Here is a 15,056-nt window from a genome sequence, read left to right on the forward strand (position 1 = left end):
ATTCTGTTGAATTCATGACAGCTTTCTGTTAAAGAGTTGGCTATACACCCTGGCTGACTTTGGAAGCAAAAGTGAAGATTTTGAAAATCTTCACTTATTCAATAAGCATTGACAATGTTATCATTGTCGATGATATGACAAACATGAATTAAGGGGGTTAATATCAAAGCATATGCATAATGGGGTTAATATCAAAGTATAAACCATTGTTTAGCAGCTCCATACTAGTTTGCCTTCAAAAGTCAAACCCATAGTTATTGAATAACACATGGTTTAAAAATGAGGGGGATATGTATGTATTTATTTTCCTGAATAATAATAATTTATTTATATTTAAATGTAATCTTTTGAAATTATGGAAAAAGGGGGATATGTACTTGTGACCGATAAAAATGGGAAACAGCTGTTCCCGCTGTTTGGGAACCAGTGGTGTGCACAACCTACAGCTACAGCTTTATCCTTATTGTCTATATGCACCTTTCTATTCTGTGTGTGGTGCTGGGGGGGACTGGGGGTTTGCTGGGGGGACTGGGGGTTTTCTGGGGGGACTGGGGGTTTTCTGGGGGGACTGGGGGTTTGCTGGGGGGACTGGGGGTTTGCTGGGGGGCCAGCCAGCTTGGGGAGCTACATGGGGACTTGGAAAATCTTCATCTCCTCTAAGCAGGGAGTTATAGTGATGGTAAGGGGGGGGCGGAGGCCACTGAGGTCAGGCTTTGTCTCCAACCCCCTCCTTCTGCCCTCTGCTCTTTTGTTATGTATTGAAGCTTGCATACATATGCATGCACACGCACGCACGCACGCACGCACGCACGCACGCACGCACGCACGCACGCACGCACGCAGACGTACAATGCCAAATCACACACATACAGAAGCACACATCCTTAGACACATTAAGAAGTACACATGCTCTCTCTTTCACACACACACACACACACACACACACACACACACACACACACACACACACACACACACACACACACACACACGTAAAGCTCTCCTGCAGTGAGGCTCTGACCAGCTGTCTCTGGTCTGAAAGATGGCCGACATCACTTATCAACAGCAAGAGCCTTAGGGCTCACTTACACTTCATCACACGGCTGTGTCGCCCAGCCAAAATAACGGATTGACAATCATTTAGACTCGTTGAGCGACGAATAGAAATGACTATGTTGATTGCACAATCCATTATGTGTATGGAAAAGGATTTGTGTATACTATAGCCTCCCAGTAGTATATGAGAGTAAATGAAAGCGTCATGATACCGTTGGCATAAGAATAGCTAAATGAGACCAATAAACTGATCTGGATGGAAAACGACATCTCCTACACATTGTAATACTGTTTCAAGAGAAACGTCTGCCAGACGCAGAAACGGTTTGTTTTGGGCGTCCATATTTGAAATTGTGATGGTCATGGTGGCTATTCGAACAAAGCTAACTGAAGGAACCGCCTCTTTCCCAATTGTACGTGCGCACGCATGTGTGTGTGTCCATGTCCGTGTGTGTGTGTGCGGGCGTGCATGTGTGTTTGTGTGTGTGTGTGAAAAGTGGCGAGTATTGTTCTTGGATCAGTGCTATTTTTGAGAAAAGGGGGCCCTTCTATTCCTCCCTACTGCATCGCCCCTTTCATCGTGGCCTCATCCATATTCAGCTCCATTCCTCTCTCCCCACCTATCCGCCAGCGGCTCGCGATGACGAGCGTCTCGCTCTGCCAATCACGCTGCAAATGATTTCGAGACAAGTATATCCCCGCCCTCCGCCGCCTTCACCCCACCCCACCCTGTGCAACGGCACTTTTTTTTTTTCTTTGACGCAGTGTCTAAAAAAAAGAAAAGGGAGGTGGAGTGCAGTTTTTGCTGCCGCCAGCCGCGTTCCACTGACGGCGGGCGCGAATCAATAGGCGGCCGCGGACACGGTTGCCGAGCAAGCGCCGTCGACGGAAGCCCAACGATTTATGAAATGGGGAGGGAGGGGCGGGCGGAGGACAAAACGATGAGGACGAGGGTGAAGGAAGAGAACAGGAGGCGCGAAGGACACGGTCATGACGGTCTGAAGTACAGTGTGATTGGTGTGGTGGAGGAGGAGGAGAGGGAAGCAGGAGGAGGAGGGAGAAAGAGAGGAAGAAGGTGCAGCGTATAGAAACGCTGGGCAGCATGGAAGCCAACAACAAAACGACCACGACTGGGGGAACGCCGTGTTCCAATTCGCCCGTCTTTGAGCACTAGAACGGATGATTTATCAGTGGGTGAATCTCCGTTTGCCCCTTTCCCAGAGTTAATCAACTGAGTTCACCTCTTACACAAGTACACGGCCCCCAAGAAAAGTACACATTATCCATCCTTGGCGCAAGATGGACGCAACTAAAGAATGCTGCTGATGAAACGGCGTGCTGTAGCTTTAGCATGTGGGCTAACCAACCAAAAATGTTTTCACTTGTTCTTTTTTCTCTCATAATCTGTTTCAAAATGCCTTGCTGCGTATTCTTCGGTATTTTTTTATTGCATATATTACAGGATATTTATCATTATGCATCTAAAGAAGAAGGCAGAGAAGATCAAAGGCAGTATTACTTTGCAAGGACAAATCTAATGTTAACCTAAAATGTAACACATAGGTATAAAGAATCGCTATCATAGGCAAAGGATGATCAAAGACTGGTTTGATCTAGTGGTTAAATGCTAGATATTTCAGTTGAGCCTTTCGTGTCGAATTCTATACACAAGTGAAATCCTTTATTGTGTTTATTTATCCACTAGTAACTCTGAGGTTGTATAAATAAAATACAGGTCCATTTAGTTACATTTGAACACTGACAGAGTTAAATGAACACTGAGGATTTGACACTATCCAGTCGTGTGGGGTCTGCTTTTAAGCCATTTTGGGCGGGAACCCCATTTTGGTGTTAGCATCATGCTATGCTTTAGCTATTGAAAAATAGCAGATCTACAAGCTCATAGCGCGCCACCGAGTGGCGCGCTACGAGCTTGTAGGTCTGCTATTTTTGAAAAATCGAAGAACGACTGACATAGAAACATAGCTTTTTCAGAAAACTGTCAGGATGTAGAAAACATTTTTAGAATCTGATCTCAGGTCAAAATGGGGTAAGGGGGTTGCTTTCTCTCATTTTGTTCATGGACACACGTGCGACTCCTCCCCAATGGTCCTACTGACTGATGGATCAATGAGAGGAAGTACACCTAAAAGATGCTCCACTCTGCTCCAGGATCAACACACAACACTGACCTCGATCGCCCGGGGTCGATATAACATCAAAGGTTTTAGTCTCATATACACCCCGAGGTTCAGTGCAGAGCTGGCGAGCGTGTCTAGTCTACTCTGCGTGTGTCTGTTTGTGCACATGTAGAGCAGGGTGCTTGATGTATGTGACCCCCTGCAGTTTCATCTTAGTTTGTATGTCCTTATCCCAACCACACTTGGGAGACATGCCACCATACGCAATATAACATACTCAAGACTCACTCACTCACTCACTCACTCACTCACTCACTCACTCACGCATACGCACACGCACGCACGCACGCACGCACGCACGCACAGTCGCACACACACACACACACTCCTAATTTAACTTGGCAATGGCACTGTCGAGCCCCTCCCCCACTTCTCTTCATCAACCACTGAAGGCAGCCCATTGCCAGTCTATCCATTTACTAAATGAATACCTTATATCTCACAGCTACAGACAGGAGAGGAGAGGAGAGGAGAGTCTTAAAATAGGTCTGTATCTGTGAGGTACACCCTGACTACTATTAGGGAACCCTCCCTGGTGTTTGTTGAATGGTTATGTTACCACCAACTAAAGAATTATAATTGCTGCTATATTAAACCTTCTGCAATGTCTCACCAGTAGCACTTAAAGCAGTTCATTGAATCACTATTTTGACCACGCACAAGAGACTGTGATTTTATACCTGCTGCAATTTAATGGCATCCATTGTATTTGTATTTTTAACCATGCAACTTATGTATTTACATTGCATGCATAGGACTATTTGACATAGCTGACTGTTTACTTGGTTTCTTTCCTTCTCTATTCCTTACCCCTTTCATAGAAACTGCAATTGTAGGAGCGTGTATATGGCAAAGAATTTCACCCACCCGTTTACAACCGTAAACCTGTGATGTGACAACAAAGTTGAATGGGAATCTGAGCAGTCCAGTAGGTTATGGTGATGGAATGACGTGTAGGGTGGAGGCGTGTGGAAGTGGTATAACTGAGATAACAAGGCAGCTGAAGGTTGTGGTGGTAAGGGCCAAGCACAATCTGCCCATTGGTCTTTTCATCTAGCTTTTGTAGGACGCTAGCCATGATTTATAGCTCGCAAAGTTATTGCATTGCCATTTCTTCCCCCCTCCCCTGCAATCTGACCCATAAGGCTGCTAGAATGGTTGGGAGAGATGGCTGTTTTCTCCATAGGTCAGCTGGGTCCAGTTAACTTTTGTTCGTCATTTCTCCTCGCACAGATCTGGATTAGTCCTGGGCTGAAGCCCCTCGGATAGCACAATGGAAAATTCACATTGCTCTTTTCCTACGTATAGCCTTTTAATTAAACTTCCATTTGTGGTTTTGCTCATTCGTTCGCATACTCGTACGCATTGGAGAAACCTGGACTTTGTATAAGTTTGTAATTTAATTCCTGGACACGGTTCAATCTGCCACACAGTGACATTAATCAGCCACTGCTGTTGTTGGTTAAAAACCACATATCTGTCAAATGTATATTTTTCAAAAGTGATAAGCTCAGTCTTATTGCCCATATTATGACCACACAAACGTTCAATTCAAGTGGGCGAAAAAAAGGGAAACCACAATGTCAGTTAAATATGTGTCTTTTCCCTCAACGGCAGTGCACTGCATACTGTAGCTTTCATAGATCACAGTTGCATTCAATACAGAAAAAGGAAATGTTTGCATCATTGTTACACAAAGAACAACCACATAAACTTGTATGGCAATAATAAATCCAGTAGATATGATGGCATGGTTAGCATGGGTCAAAGGTTATTTGAATTTGTCTGTGCAACATGACAACATAAACACTGGATTCATATTTGTTAAAGCATGAAAATGGATGTTATGGTCTTGATAGCATACAAAACAATACACATGCATAATCTGGATAATGAATAGAATATGGTGATGTTATGTAACATTTTAGTGTATTTAAGAGCCATGCCTTATAGCAATCAAACCATTCAAATCCGTTGGAAAGTCCGAATATTTTGATTGTGGACGCCAGGCTTGCTCTCAAGACTAGCTTTGGCCTTCCCTTGTCAAACAAGCACATATCATAAGTGTTCATTGTTTAATCTTAAAAAAAAAAAAAGGATTAGGAAAAAAAGGAAGATCAAGATCAAAGGGTATCTCTTACCAGTAGTCTCAGTTTCTTGAGGGAATAGAATGCCTTCATTTTCAAATAGGGGCTGCAGGAAAGCCACTACAGAGAGAGGAAGCACAGGGTGTGTGTGTGACGTGTGTGTGTGGTCAACTTACTAATCATACAGAGAAACAGCCATTATTAATCTCTCAGCACCACTCCTGAGTCTAACCTTTCACCACAATGAGTGTGTATAAGGTGCTCCTGAACGCAGCCCATGCAAGTGTACCTGAACGGAGCGCTGCCATTGTGTTGCTTTCATAACCAATACAAACATGTCCTTATCATAATGTGTAAACACTCATGTCAGCGTGAGTCACTTTGGATAAAAAAGCGCCCACTAACATATGTGTATTGTGTATGTGGTAGAACTAGCCTAGATGGGCTGAGGGCATCAGGCCAGGACTCGCATGAAATTAACCTGCAGTATGTAGCCTACTGTATGTTATGTTCAATAGAATCATACAAGATCTTATTGATGATAAGTGTCATATAGCTTCAGTATATCATTGTTATTAGATTCTACCGAGCAATAAATATCATAACTCGAGAGGTATGAGATGCTATGTTGTGGAACAATAGCATCATAAAGTATCAATTTCACTGGGAGAAAACCCATTCCAAGGCACAGCTGTATAAGTTAACCAAATATAACACATACATTAAGTGAAGTGCAGAATTAAATGAGACGTCATTGCAGTCATTTATACATAATAAAGTGTTTCCAAATGCTGAAATCTTCATTGGTGTTCATTTCAGGGGTAGTGCTGAAGACAACAGTAGTAGTTGTTTCTACCGTGTTTCCCCCTGGAATACCATTTTGGCCATCAAGTTAATGCTGTCTGCTGTGACCTGCATGGTGGCATTCTCAGCACCAAGCATCAGAGCAAATCCACTCAGAGTAAAAAGCGTGGCTTGCTTTGCTTGCGAGCATTCATAATCATCATCCCAACCTTTTCATTTGTCTAAATGGATGTGCTTGTGCCTGACTGTTGTGTAGGCAATGAGTCCCCTGGGGAACTAGCCCATGGTTTTAGATACAGTATAAAGGAGGGCTCTTTAGTGCTTTCAGCGTTGCATCGATCCCCTTAAACAACGCTGGCTCTCCCCCCGTCTTTCGCTCACCCGTTTCCACAACTACAGCCCGCAGAATGCATTTTGGATACTTTCTTATAGTATTGTAAGAAACAGAAACATTTTCACTGAAGGGGTACTGGCCTGCAGTCGCCCCAAAAGTTATGGTGCTCTGCAAAGGCTATATTTTCCAACATCTTGCCAATAACTGCATGGCGTTGTGCAGTCAAATTAAATGTAGGTCGCCCAAAGGCCAAAATGTAAATGTCTTTAGAGGGTTTCATTTTTTATTTTATTTTTCTGAAAGTCAACAATGGCCGTCGTATTTATGAAAGGATATTTTCCTTCACACTCACCGAAGGGGATAGTTCTCTTCTCATATTTTGAAATTTGTGAATTGTAAAAAATAATTCTCAGTAGGCAGTCAAATATGTGCCTCCCAAAATCTGAAGGAATACGATTCTTTACCCTTCATGTTTTTTGTATTTTGTGGCACAAAATCATCCCTTATAATCGTTAAAGGTATACTGAATGTCCAAATGTCCATGATGGGATGCATGGCCAAGAATAGGCTGGTTGCAATGCTGGGTGATGGGAATGCTTGGTGCATGACAGCATGTAAACAAAAACCAAATATGGTGATCGCCATGGTGACATATCCAGAGAATATAATCAGAGAATAATGAAAGAAATGATTGGATGATTATTATTATTTCCTTTGCAAACAACATTTTTTTTTCATTCAAACTCAAATTAAGCTATATGCTATACCCAACAATATACAGAAACTGGATAAAGCACTAGCCTACTAATAACAAACAAGGTCGCATTCTGATCTGCCCTGGATTCCCGTTATAGGGAATTAAAGCCTACTGTCGAGTTTTTTTTTTAAATAGATGAATGCTTGTTTATCCGCTTGTACACAAAGAAGCGACAGAGGCTGATGTGTGAGATTATCACAAGGTCATCCGTCGACGGGATGGGATAGCTACCACCAGCCTACCGCACACAACAGCCCCTGGCTTTAACTTGCTATAGTTGTTTACATTCTCACTCACTGGCTTATTCTGCATCTAGCATGATGACCTCTATGGCTATTTCTGTGCATAAATCATGAGATGCGCTAGAACACCCCATTCCTAAATATTCACATTATGTATAGCCCTATGCGAAGCAAAGATAGAATAATACAAGGGAGACAGGCGGATTCCCTGCGAAGCCGCCAGACCCCTCAGATCCCCTGTCATTGTTGTCTTCAGTTCACATCTAACACAAAAGGAACTTGGCCCATTATTATTTTAATAATGCTCATGGGAAATTGACTGCAAACAAAGCGGATACATCTAAATAGCGGATATCGGGCTTTCAAAAAGAAATGTATGAATCAAGGCAATCACAATGTCGAACGATTGCAGTTTTGCATCCAAATACCAAGAATCGAGTCAACCTGCTTGCTTAATGCTTACCCCTTTCTCTTTTCTCGGTCGGCGCTGTCTCTCTAGTCTACCCCACAGGGCGCTAGGATACATACGACGGACCCAACATTCACACACAATAGCCTAACGGGCTCCCACTGAGTCCCCCGCATCCCCATCCCCATCACCACCGCTCCTCTTACCTCCTGTGTTGGTGCGTTTGGTGCTGCTGGCCTCCGTGGGGGTCTCCAGCGGTCTTTTTCGCGAATCCGGCGGGTCGGACTCCATGTGTGGTTGTTGTTGATTGTGATGGTGAGCGGTGGAGAATATCCCGTTCTGCTGCACTGCTCCGCCGGCCATCATCTTCGTGCTGGAGTCTAGGATGCGTTTGTTGCGTGTTTAAATCCCCCGTTTGTTTGTTTTTACGCAACGTAACCTACTTTGAAGCGGTCCTCAGGGAAAAAGGCGAGAGCGGTTTATGAATAGGAAATTTACGGGAATTTCTTACGATCGGGGGTTATGGTGGTGGTGCGCCTCTATCTCCGTGGCGTGTGCATGTGTGTGTGCATGTGTGTGTACGCGTGTGTGTAGAAGATGCTATGCAGAGAAAGAGGCGATGCTGCTGCTGGAGCGGCCCGATGTTGACTGAATAGGGGGAGAAAAAAAGAATATATCCACAATCCGCGAGTGCGTCTCTATAGGCTACTAAAAAGGTGCAAAACGGAGCGTCAGAGTGCCATCAAACCTTGTGATATGTGGGTTATATATTCTAGGAGGATATGTGTCATTCCGCGGCGGCAGCGGCATAAAAGCGCGTTCTCATGGCAAGCGGCAGCACACAGTGCACAGTGGCGGCGCTCCTCGATCCGTCCGTTGCTCTACCGGCAAGTCAGGGAAATAAACAATGAATGCAAGCAACCCAAAAGGCAAAGCTATACAGCACAGGCTGCACTGAAATGAACTGGATAGGAAGAGAGTGATATGGGGGAAGAAAGGGTAACGGCGTAGGCTATAGCCTAATAACAAAACAAAAAAACGACCTTCTGTTCTTCTTGTTTCTTTCTTCTTATGTCATGTCCTCCTGGCTCCAGATGTCGGGAGGGTTATAGTCAGATGAGATGGGGTGGGTTAGTCAGTTACCAGGCAGCCAAGGGTCCAACGTTTTGTGCGTGGACGGACACAAAAGCCGTATAGGAAGACGAGAGAGCGTGTAGGCTACGTGCGTGTGTGTGCCCGCGCCTGTGTATGTGCGCGCGCGCGAGAGAGAGAGAGAGAGAGAGAGAGAGAGAGATGCTTGTTTGGTCGTGTGTCGGTGTGGTGGTGGTGGATGCTGCAGTCCTTGCTTCTCAGAGCATCATCATCATCATCATCATCATCATCCTGACTGGCTGACAGCGAGGAGAGCGCAGGGGAGCGGCTGACGTCACGAAACGGCGTCCGTTCCCCTCCGTGCGTTCACTGTGTGTGTGGAAGACCCGCCTCTGGCCAAATGTGATTGGACAGACAGGCAGGCTACTCCAGTACCCCCCCCCCACTCTCTCTCTCTCTCTCTCTCTCTCTCTCTCTCTCTCTCTCTCTCTCTCTCTCTCTCTCTGGAAAAGCGCTATAAGGAAGGAGTAGGACCGACAGATAGTTGCCCGGCCACATTATTAACGTCACGTGACGACGAGCAGCACAACACAGGGATGCAGCAGCGGCGACAGAAGCAGCAGCGCCAGCACAGACACATGTGACAAATATAAATGAGCTCCACCGGATTGTTGTAGCAGGTTCCGTTTTCTTCCTCCTCTGGGCCTTGGGTTTCTATACCGGGTGTGGTGCCGTGGTGGCATCACTATAGGCTACCTATAGGCAAAAGGGCCTCGGTAGATATAGATAGGCACGCGCGCGGGCCATGAAGATATTGCCCCCCCCCCCCCCCTGGACATTTAATTGCCAACTAATTAGGCTGATGGACGTCACCTGTAGCCAGGCATACCCACACTCACTCGCTCGCACCCATGCACTCACTCTCCCAGTCACTCACCTGTACCAGCCTGGAAGATGACGAACACATTTAGGCTACAATGTGTTTATTTTATTTCATTTCATTTCATTTCATTTCATTTCATTTCATTTCATTTCATTTCATTTCATTTTATTTTATTTTATTTTATTTTATTTTATTTTATTTTATTTTATTTTATTTTATTTTATTTTATTTTATTTTATTTTATTTTATTTTATTTTATTTTATTATCCGAGGCTATATACTTTTGCGTTGGTCGCCACCAGATAGCCGCCCTGGCGCAGATATATAGACATACATTGTCCGCATGCAGAGAAGCGGACCGGTCACCGGTATAATGGATGGACTATACCTGTTACTATAGGCTACTGTCAGTCTGAGAGACCCACCTGTGCGCGGAGCTCCCGCCATCACTGCGTGCGCGTCTGTCTGTCTGCGTGGATGTGTGGATGGAGGGATCCTCCTGCGCCGCGAGCTGTCTGACAGAGAGGCTACCCGGGCTTTTTACTGCCTCAATCTCACACACACTCACACACTTGGCACATTCTCGCACACACTCAGAGACTCACGCAAAAAAGTCTCTCTCTCTCTCTCTCTCTCTCTACCTCTCTCTCTCTCTCTCCCTCTCTCTCTCTCTCTCTCTGTCCGGTGCTGTAGTAGGCTACAGAAGATGCGGTGCGTCCACGTCCTCAATTGCTTGCCTATATATCTGCCTCCTCTAGATTCCAGTCAAGGTGACATTGCACTGCCTGTATAGCCAGGCTACACACGCATGCACTCTCCCAGACATACACGCACAGCACACCACACGCACACACAGTCCCTCCGTCCGTGGAGCAGCAGCCAGCCAGCACTGCCAGTAGCAGCTATCGCACTATTTCACATCGCCATGTGAAACGCAACGGAGAGCCAGCCTCTCTCCTTTGCTCTTCTCCCGGACACACACAGCCAGATCTACCGCTATGTGTGGAAATACGTGGCAAATTTGAGGCAGATGTATTAAGTCTGCTCGCTGCGTTGGAGTGCTGCAGTTCAAAATATTATAGGACTTTTTCGGGAAGGGAGCTGCTATATATTGCCAAAACCATTATTAGGCGGCGGCCTAATTAAGCAGGGGTCTTCAACAGGGACACAAAAATAAATAAATAAATCCCTAGGCTATAGCATCCCTATTCTGAGGAGAAACATGCAGATCTATACAAGCTCACAATGCCTCGCACTGCAAGGCGTTGTGAGCTTGTAGATTGGCTATATTTATTGGAGAAAAAGAGCAGACCAAGTATAGAGTGAAAGTGTATTGAGTTGACAGTTCAAGTGATTAAAATTACTCTTAACATCCACTGATGATAGGTACCTGTCAAACAAATCTATCATGTAGTAGTGTGGTCCTTGCTGCTTCATCTCTCTCTCAGTTCTTGGCCTGAAAAACGTTGAAGACCCCTGAGCCAAACAAAGGCCAGCCTGTTTGATTGTTGCATATAGGTTGCACTGACTGATCTTAACACACTTGTTTGTCCAAAAAGACTTAATGTTTGACAATAATGGCAACAAAGAGAGTAGCCTACCGGCCCCCATGCACAGGCCCTAGCGTGATGTCAGTTAGGCTATCTGCGAGTTGCGGCAGCATATGGAAAAAGTGAAGTAGGCTAGCCCATAAGCTGTAAAGCACACAGGCTACGAACATTCTTTAGTTTTTATTAGGTTGGAAGCTATGTGCAGATGTGAGTAAAATTGTGTTCACAGATTTTGTCCTGCAAAGTCTTGCTGCATGGTATTTGGGAGTTGGGGTATGGACAATAGCCCCACACAGGCGTGTATCGCTACATGGTTTTATAGGAAGGGTGAGTAAATCAAACAAAACCACAACAAAAACAAAAATTTTTTCCTATTATTTTGCAAGTTCTTATTATGAACTAGTTAATTTAGATTATAATAATAATTTATATATATATATATATATATATATATATATATATATATATATATATATATATATAATAAAGACCACAATGCTATACTGGTCTTTTATGTACCGTAACTCCACAATAGGCACCATGCAATTTCTATTTCTAACAATTCCTGCTTCATGTCAAGCTCAAGCAAATAACACATTTATATACTGAAAGGATCTTTCTATCCCTCCAGAACAAGGCCATTCTTAGCAGCTGTGACCCACTCACACACACCTGCATTCCCAATAGTAGACTACAGCAATTTGTCTTGTCTAGTGGGCACGAGTTGACTTTTCCTAGGCCTAATTCTGTTTGCCAGTAGCCTATCCATGGTTTGAGAGCGTGCTGACCACAGATGTTGGTCTTCTGCCGCCCCCTGTTGCTCGGACAATGAAAGAACATCATGTCATGTGTATCCACTTCATTTTCCTAATATAATGATTGTAACGATTCAAGTATTGATTGATCAGTGTCGTTGGTGCGGCGTTAGCCTATGCTGTCTAATGGCAATGGAGCGCAGTGAATTCATTTCAACCCTTTTCATATCAAGGTCCATTATTTATTCGGCATTTGAGCCATATAGCATGGACCTTGATGATATACAGCGGCAGCCTCTCAGACACCCCCCCCCCAAAAAAAACACAATCATCATATTGATTGAAATATGTATTAACAGTTTGCAGAATTACAGTACATTTCAAGCACAACTCAATACAAAGACTGTTAACTGTGAGTGGACGACCCAATAAAGCATTACACTTGTTTACAAGAGGGTCCACCTTGTTCAATTCATCAAAACATTTAGAGACATACAAATAGACACATACATCATCACATTCCGGCCAATCACAATTGGCGTCTTCGCTTTTCTGCCCTCACTTTTTGAGCCCCTCCTATATTCAGCTATAGTACTGTAGATTCTTGTCCTAACACAAACATTTCATTGACAATGAATGGAGAATTTACATCATATGTGTCTGAGCAAATCGGTGTGATTTTTATTCTCAATTCCGTGCAGGTACACACAGACACAGAAAGCTGTCTATAGGAGGGGCTAGCGCCCCTCAAAAAAAAAAATTGTTATAAGATTTTATAAATACATTTTATAAATATAAGATTTTGTCCACAATTCCATTATGTATTGATGTGGTTGTGGTACCAGTTGGTACCATGGTAATGGACTTATGGTGTATACCCTCTGAAAAAAACAATACTACAGCACTGGTCCATTTGGTTACCAACTCTCCATCAGTTAGTTGGGATTGGGGACCACTTGGAACCCCATCAAGGACCACAGGTGGTCCCCAGACCACTGGTTGAGAACCACTACTTTAGAGTCTAAACATTAGGCCTACCTGCTGTGCTACTACACTCGTCTCGTTCCTGACCGCATCACTGTCGAATCTGTCGTGCCAATAATCAAAGTAAAGCACACCCTCTCATGTAATTTTGCTTAATTAAAGTTGGATTAGTCAGTTAGTCAGCCTGAAAATGAAACAAGAAACATGTATCATGTCCTATCCTTCTGCGAGCTGAACTAAAGGGTCAGTGTATGGGGGCATGTGAATCACTTGGCCCTGAGACTCCTAATTGAATGTAGCTGTGCAAATTCATCTATGCAGATTCTACTGAGAAATGTCATCTGTGGAAGTTGAATTGAATAAGTGCATCTTCCTCTCGGCCAGATGACTCAGAGGGCTGCTTATGTAATTGCAATCTTTATTTCCACTGTGACATTGAAATGTTTCATTTTGAATGACTTAAAGTCATGTTTTTCAGACTAGTAGCCATGATTAATGGTTCTGTTCATTCTAGATTTTGTGTGTGTGTGCATGCATGCGTGAGTGCGTGCGCGCGTGTGCATGTCTCAGCAGCATTTTGTCCATACTCCATAGTAAGTATTACTCATTTTCACTTGAATACAAATTGGTCTTGCTTAGACAGGTTTGTCTTCAGAAAGATACAGTATAGGCCTAACTACAGGTATCATCCTTGTCGTTTTTGAGAGGCGCTAGCCCCTCCAGTGCATGACTTTTGGAAACGCTCTGTTCCCATTGAAATGCATTGGCAGAATCCACCCTCATAGGTAGGATAAAGGTACAGTGTGACCGTGCCCTAAGATCAGAAATGTATTTTGGCCCTAAAACCATTCAAGGCTTTATAAACCAACAGTATTATAATGAAATCAATTATTTGACAGACAGGGTGGCAGAACCTAAAAGAGTCTCATGCATGTGGGTCAGACTCAGAACCCAAAAGTGTGTTATGATTATGTTCTGACAGTCTCATCAAAACAACTATAACAACAACAACAACAACAACAACTACCTGGAATTCAAATATTTCTAAGAAAAAGGGATGTCCAGAAAACAATAGAATCTCACAGTATACAGTTTTAATTATACACTTAAAGGACCCAGCATCCATATTCTGGGTGGAATATTAGCCAAAAATAGCAGATGTACAAGCTATTATGTCGGCTACGTTTGGCAAAGAGATTTACATACCTATTGAACTTGTAAGATGTGTGCCATTGACAGATTCCCCCAAAATAAGTTTCCAAATAAGTGAGGATTCCTTATTTCAAGGGACAGCTATAGCAACCCGAGACCAAGGTGTGTTATGGAATATAGCTGTCCAAGCACATGTACTTTGGTTATTCCATGGCATCATGGGATTTGTTACTGTGTGGTTGGATAGTAGCTTGAAGCTTCCTATGCCAGTGTGTGTGTGTGTGTGTGTGTGTGTGTGTGTGTGTGTGTTAAAGTAATCTTGGACAGATGCCCGGGCGCTGACTGTGTGAAAACCCACCGTTCCAGCATTGGAGAGACACTTAATGAGCTTTCACATAAATCCATTCCCCTTACCCTTGCTTCCGAAAATGTGTGTGTGTGCGTGCGGTGCGTGCCTGCAATGTGGATGATCTGTAGGACATAGAGGTTACTCTTCATTTGCACTCATTGGAAGTCATTCTAGATAAATGTATCCATGTACGAGTAGGATGGTGAAATAGAATGAGAGGAGGTGCTCTAAAGCATTGGTTCCCATTCCCAACCTTTTTTTTTTTACTGAAGTACCACTTCAGAAAATATTTGGCTCTCCAAGTACCACCACAATAATGTTAATACAAGGAGCGTATGCCTGCCCTTTTTGTTCCATTCTTAAGCCAATAATGCTGCTGCTCTGACAAGTCTAATCACTAA

The 15,056-nt window shown here is 43.8% G+C and overlaps 1 protein-coding gene across 6 annotated transcripts in view; it reads right to left on the minus strand.

Moving 5' to 3' along the window:
* Nucleotides 1-8,627, minus strand: part of nova2 (NOVA alternative splicing regulator 2) — a 74,543-nt gene extending 65,916 nt beyond the window's left edge. For 4 of the 6 annotated variants that reach the window (XM_079514291.1, XM_079514287.1, XM_079514286.1 and 1 more), the window contains exon 1: nt 8,097-8,627. In XM_079514291.1, the coding sequence (XP_079370417.1) occupies nt 8,097-8,256 (160 nt within the window). In that variant the 5' untranslated portion in view covers nt 8,257-8,627. Of the gene's footprint in view, nt 1-5,398; nt 5,465-8,042 lie in introns of all 6 variants that reach the window. The other 2 variants (XM_079514288.1, XM_079514289.1) reach the window with 2 other exon arrangements.
* Between the last annotated feature and the right edge of the window lie 6,429 nt (nt 8,628-15,056).

The sequence above is a fragment of the Electrona antarctica genome (genome assembly GCF_951216825.1).
Source record: "Electrona antarctica genome assembly, chromosome: 11".
NCBI classification, from domain to species: domain Eukaryota; kingdom Metazoa; phylum Chordata; class Actinopteri; order Myctophiformes; family Myctophidae; genus Electrona; species Electrona antarctica.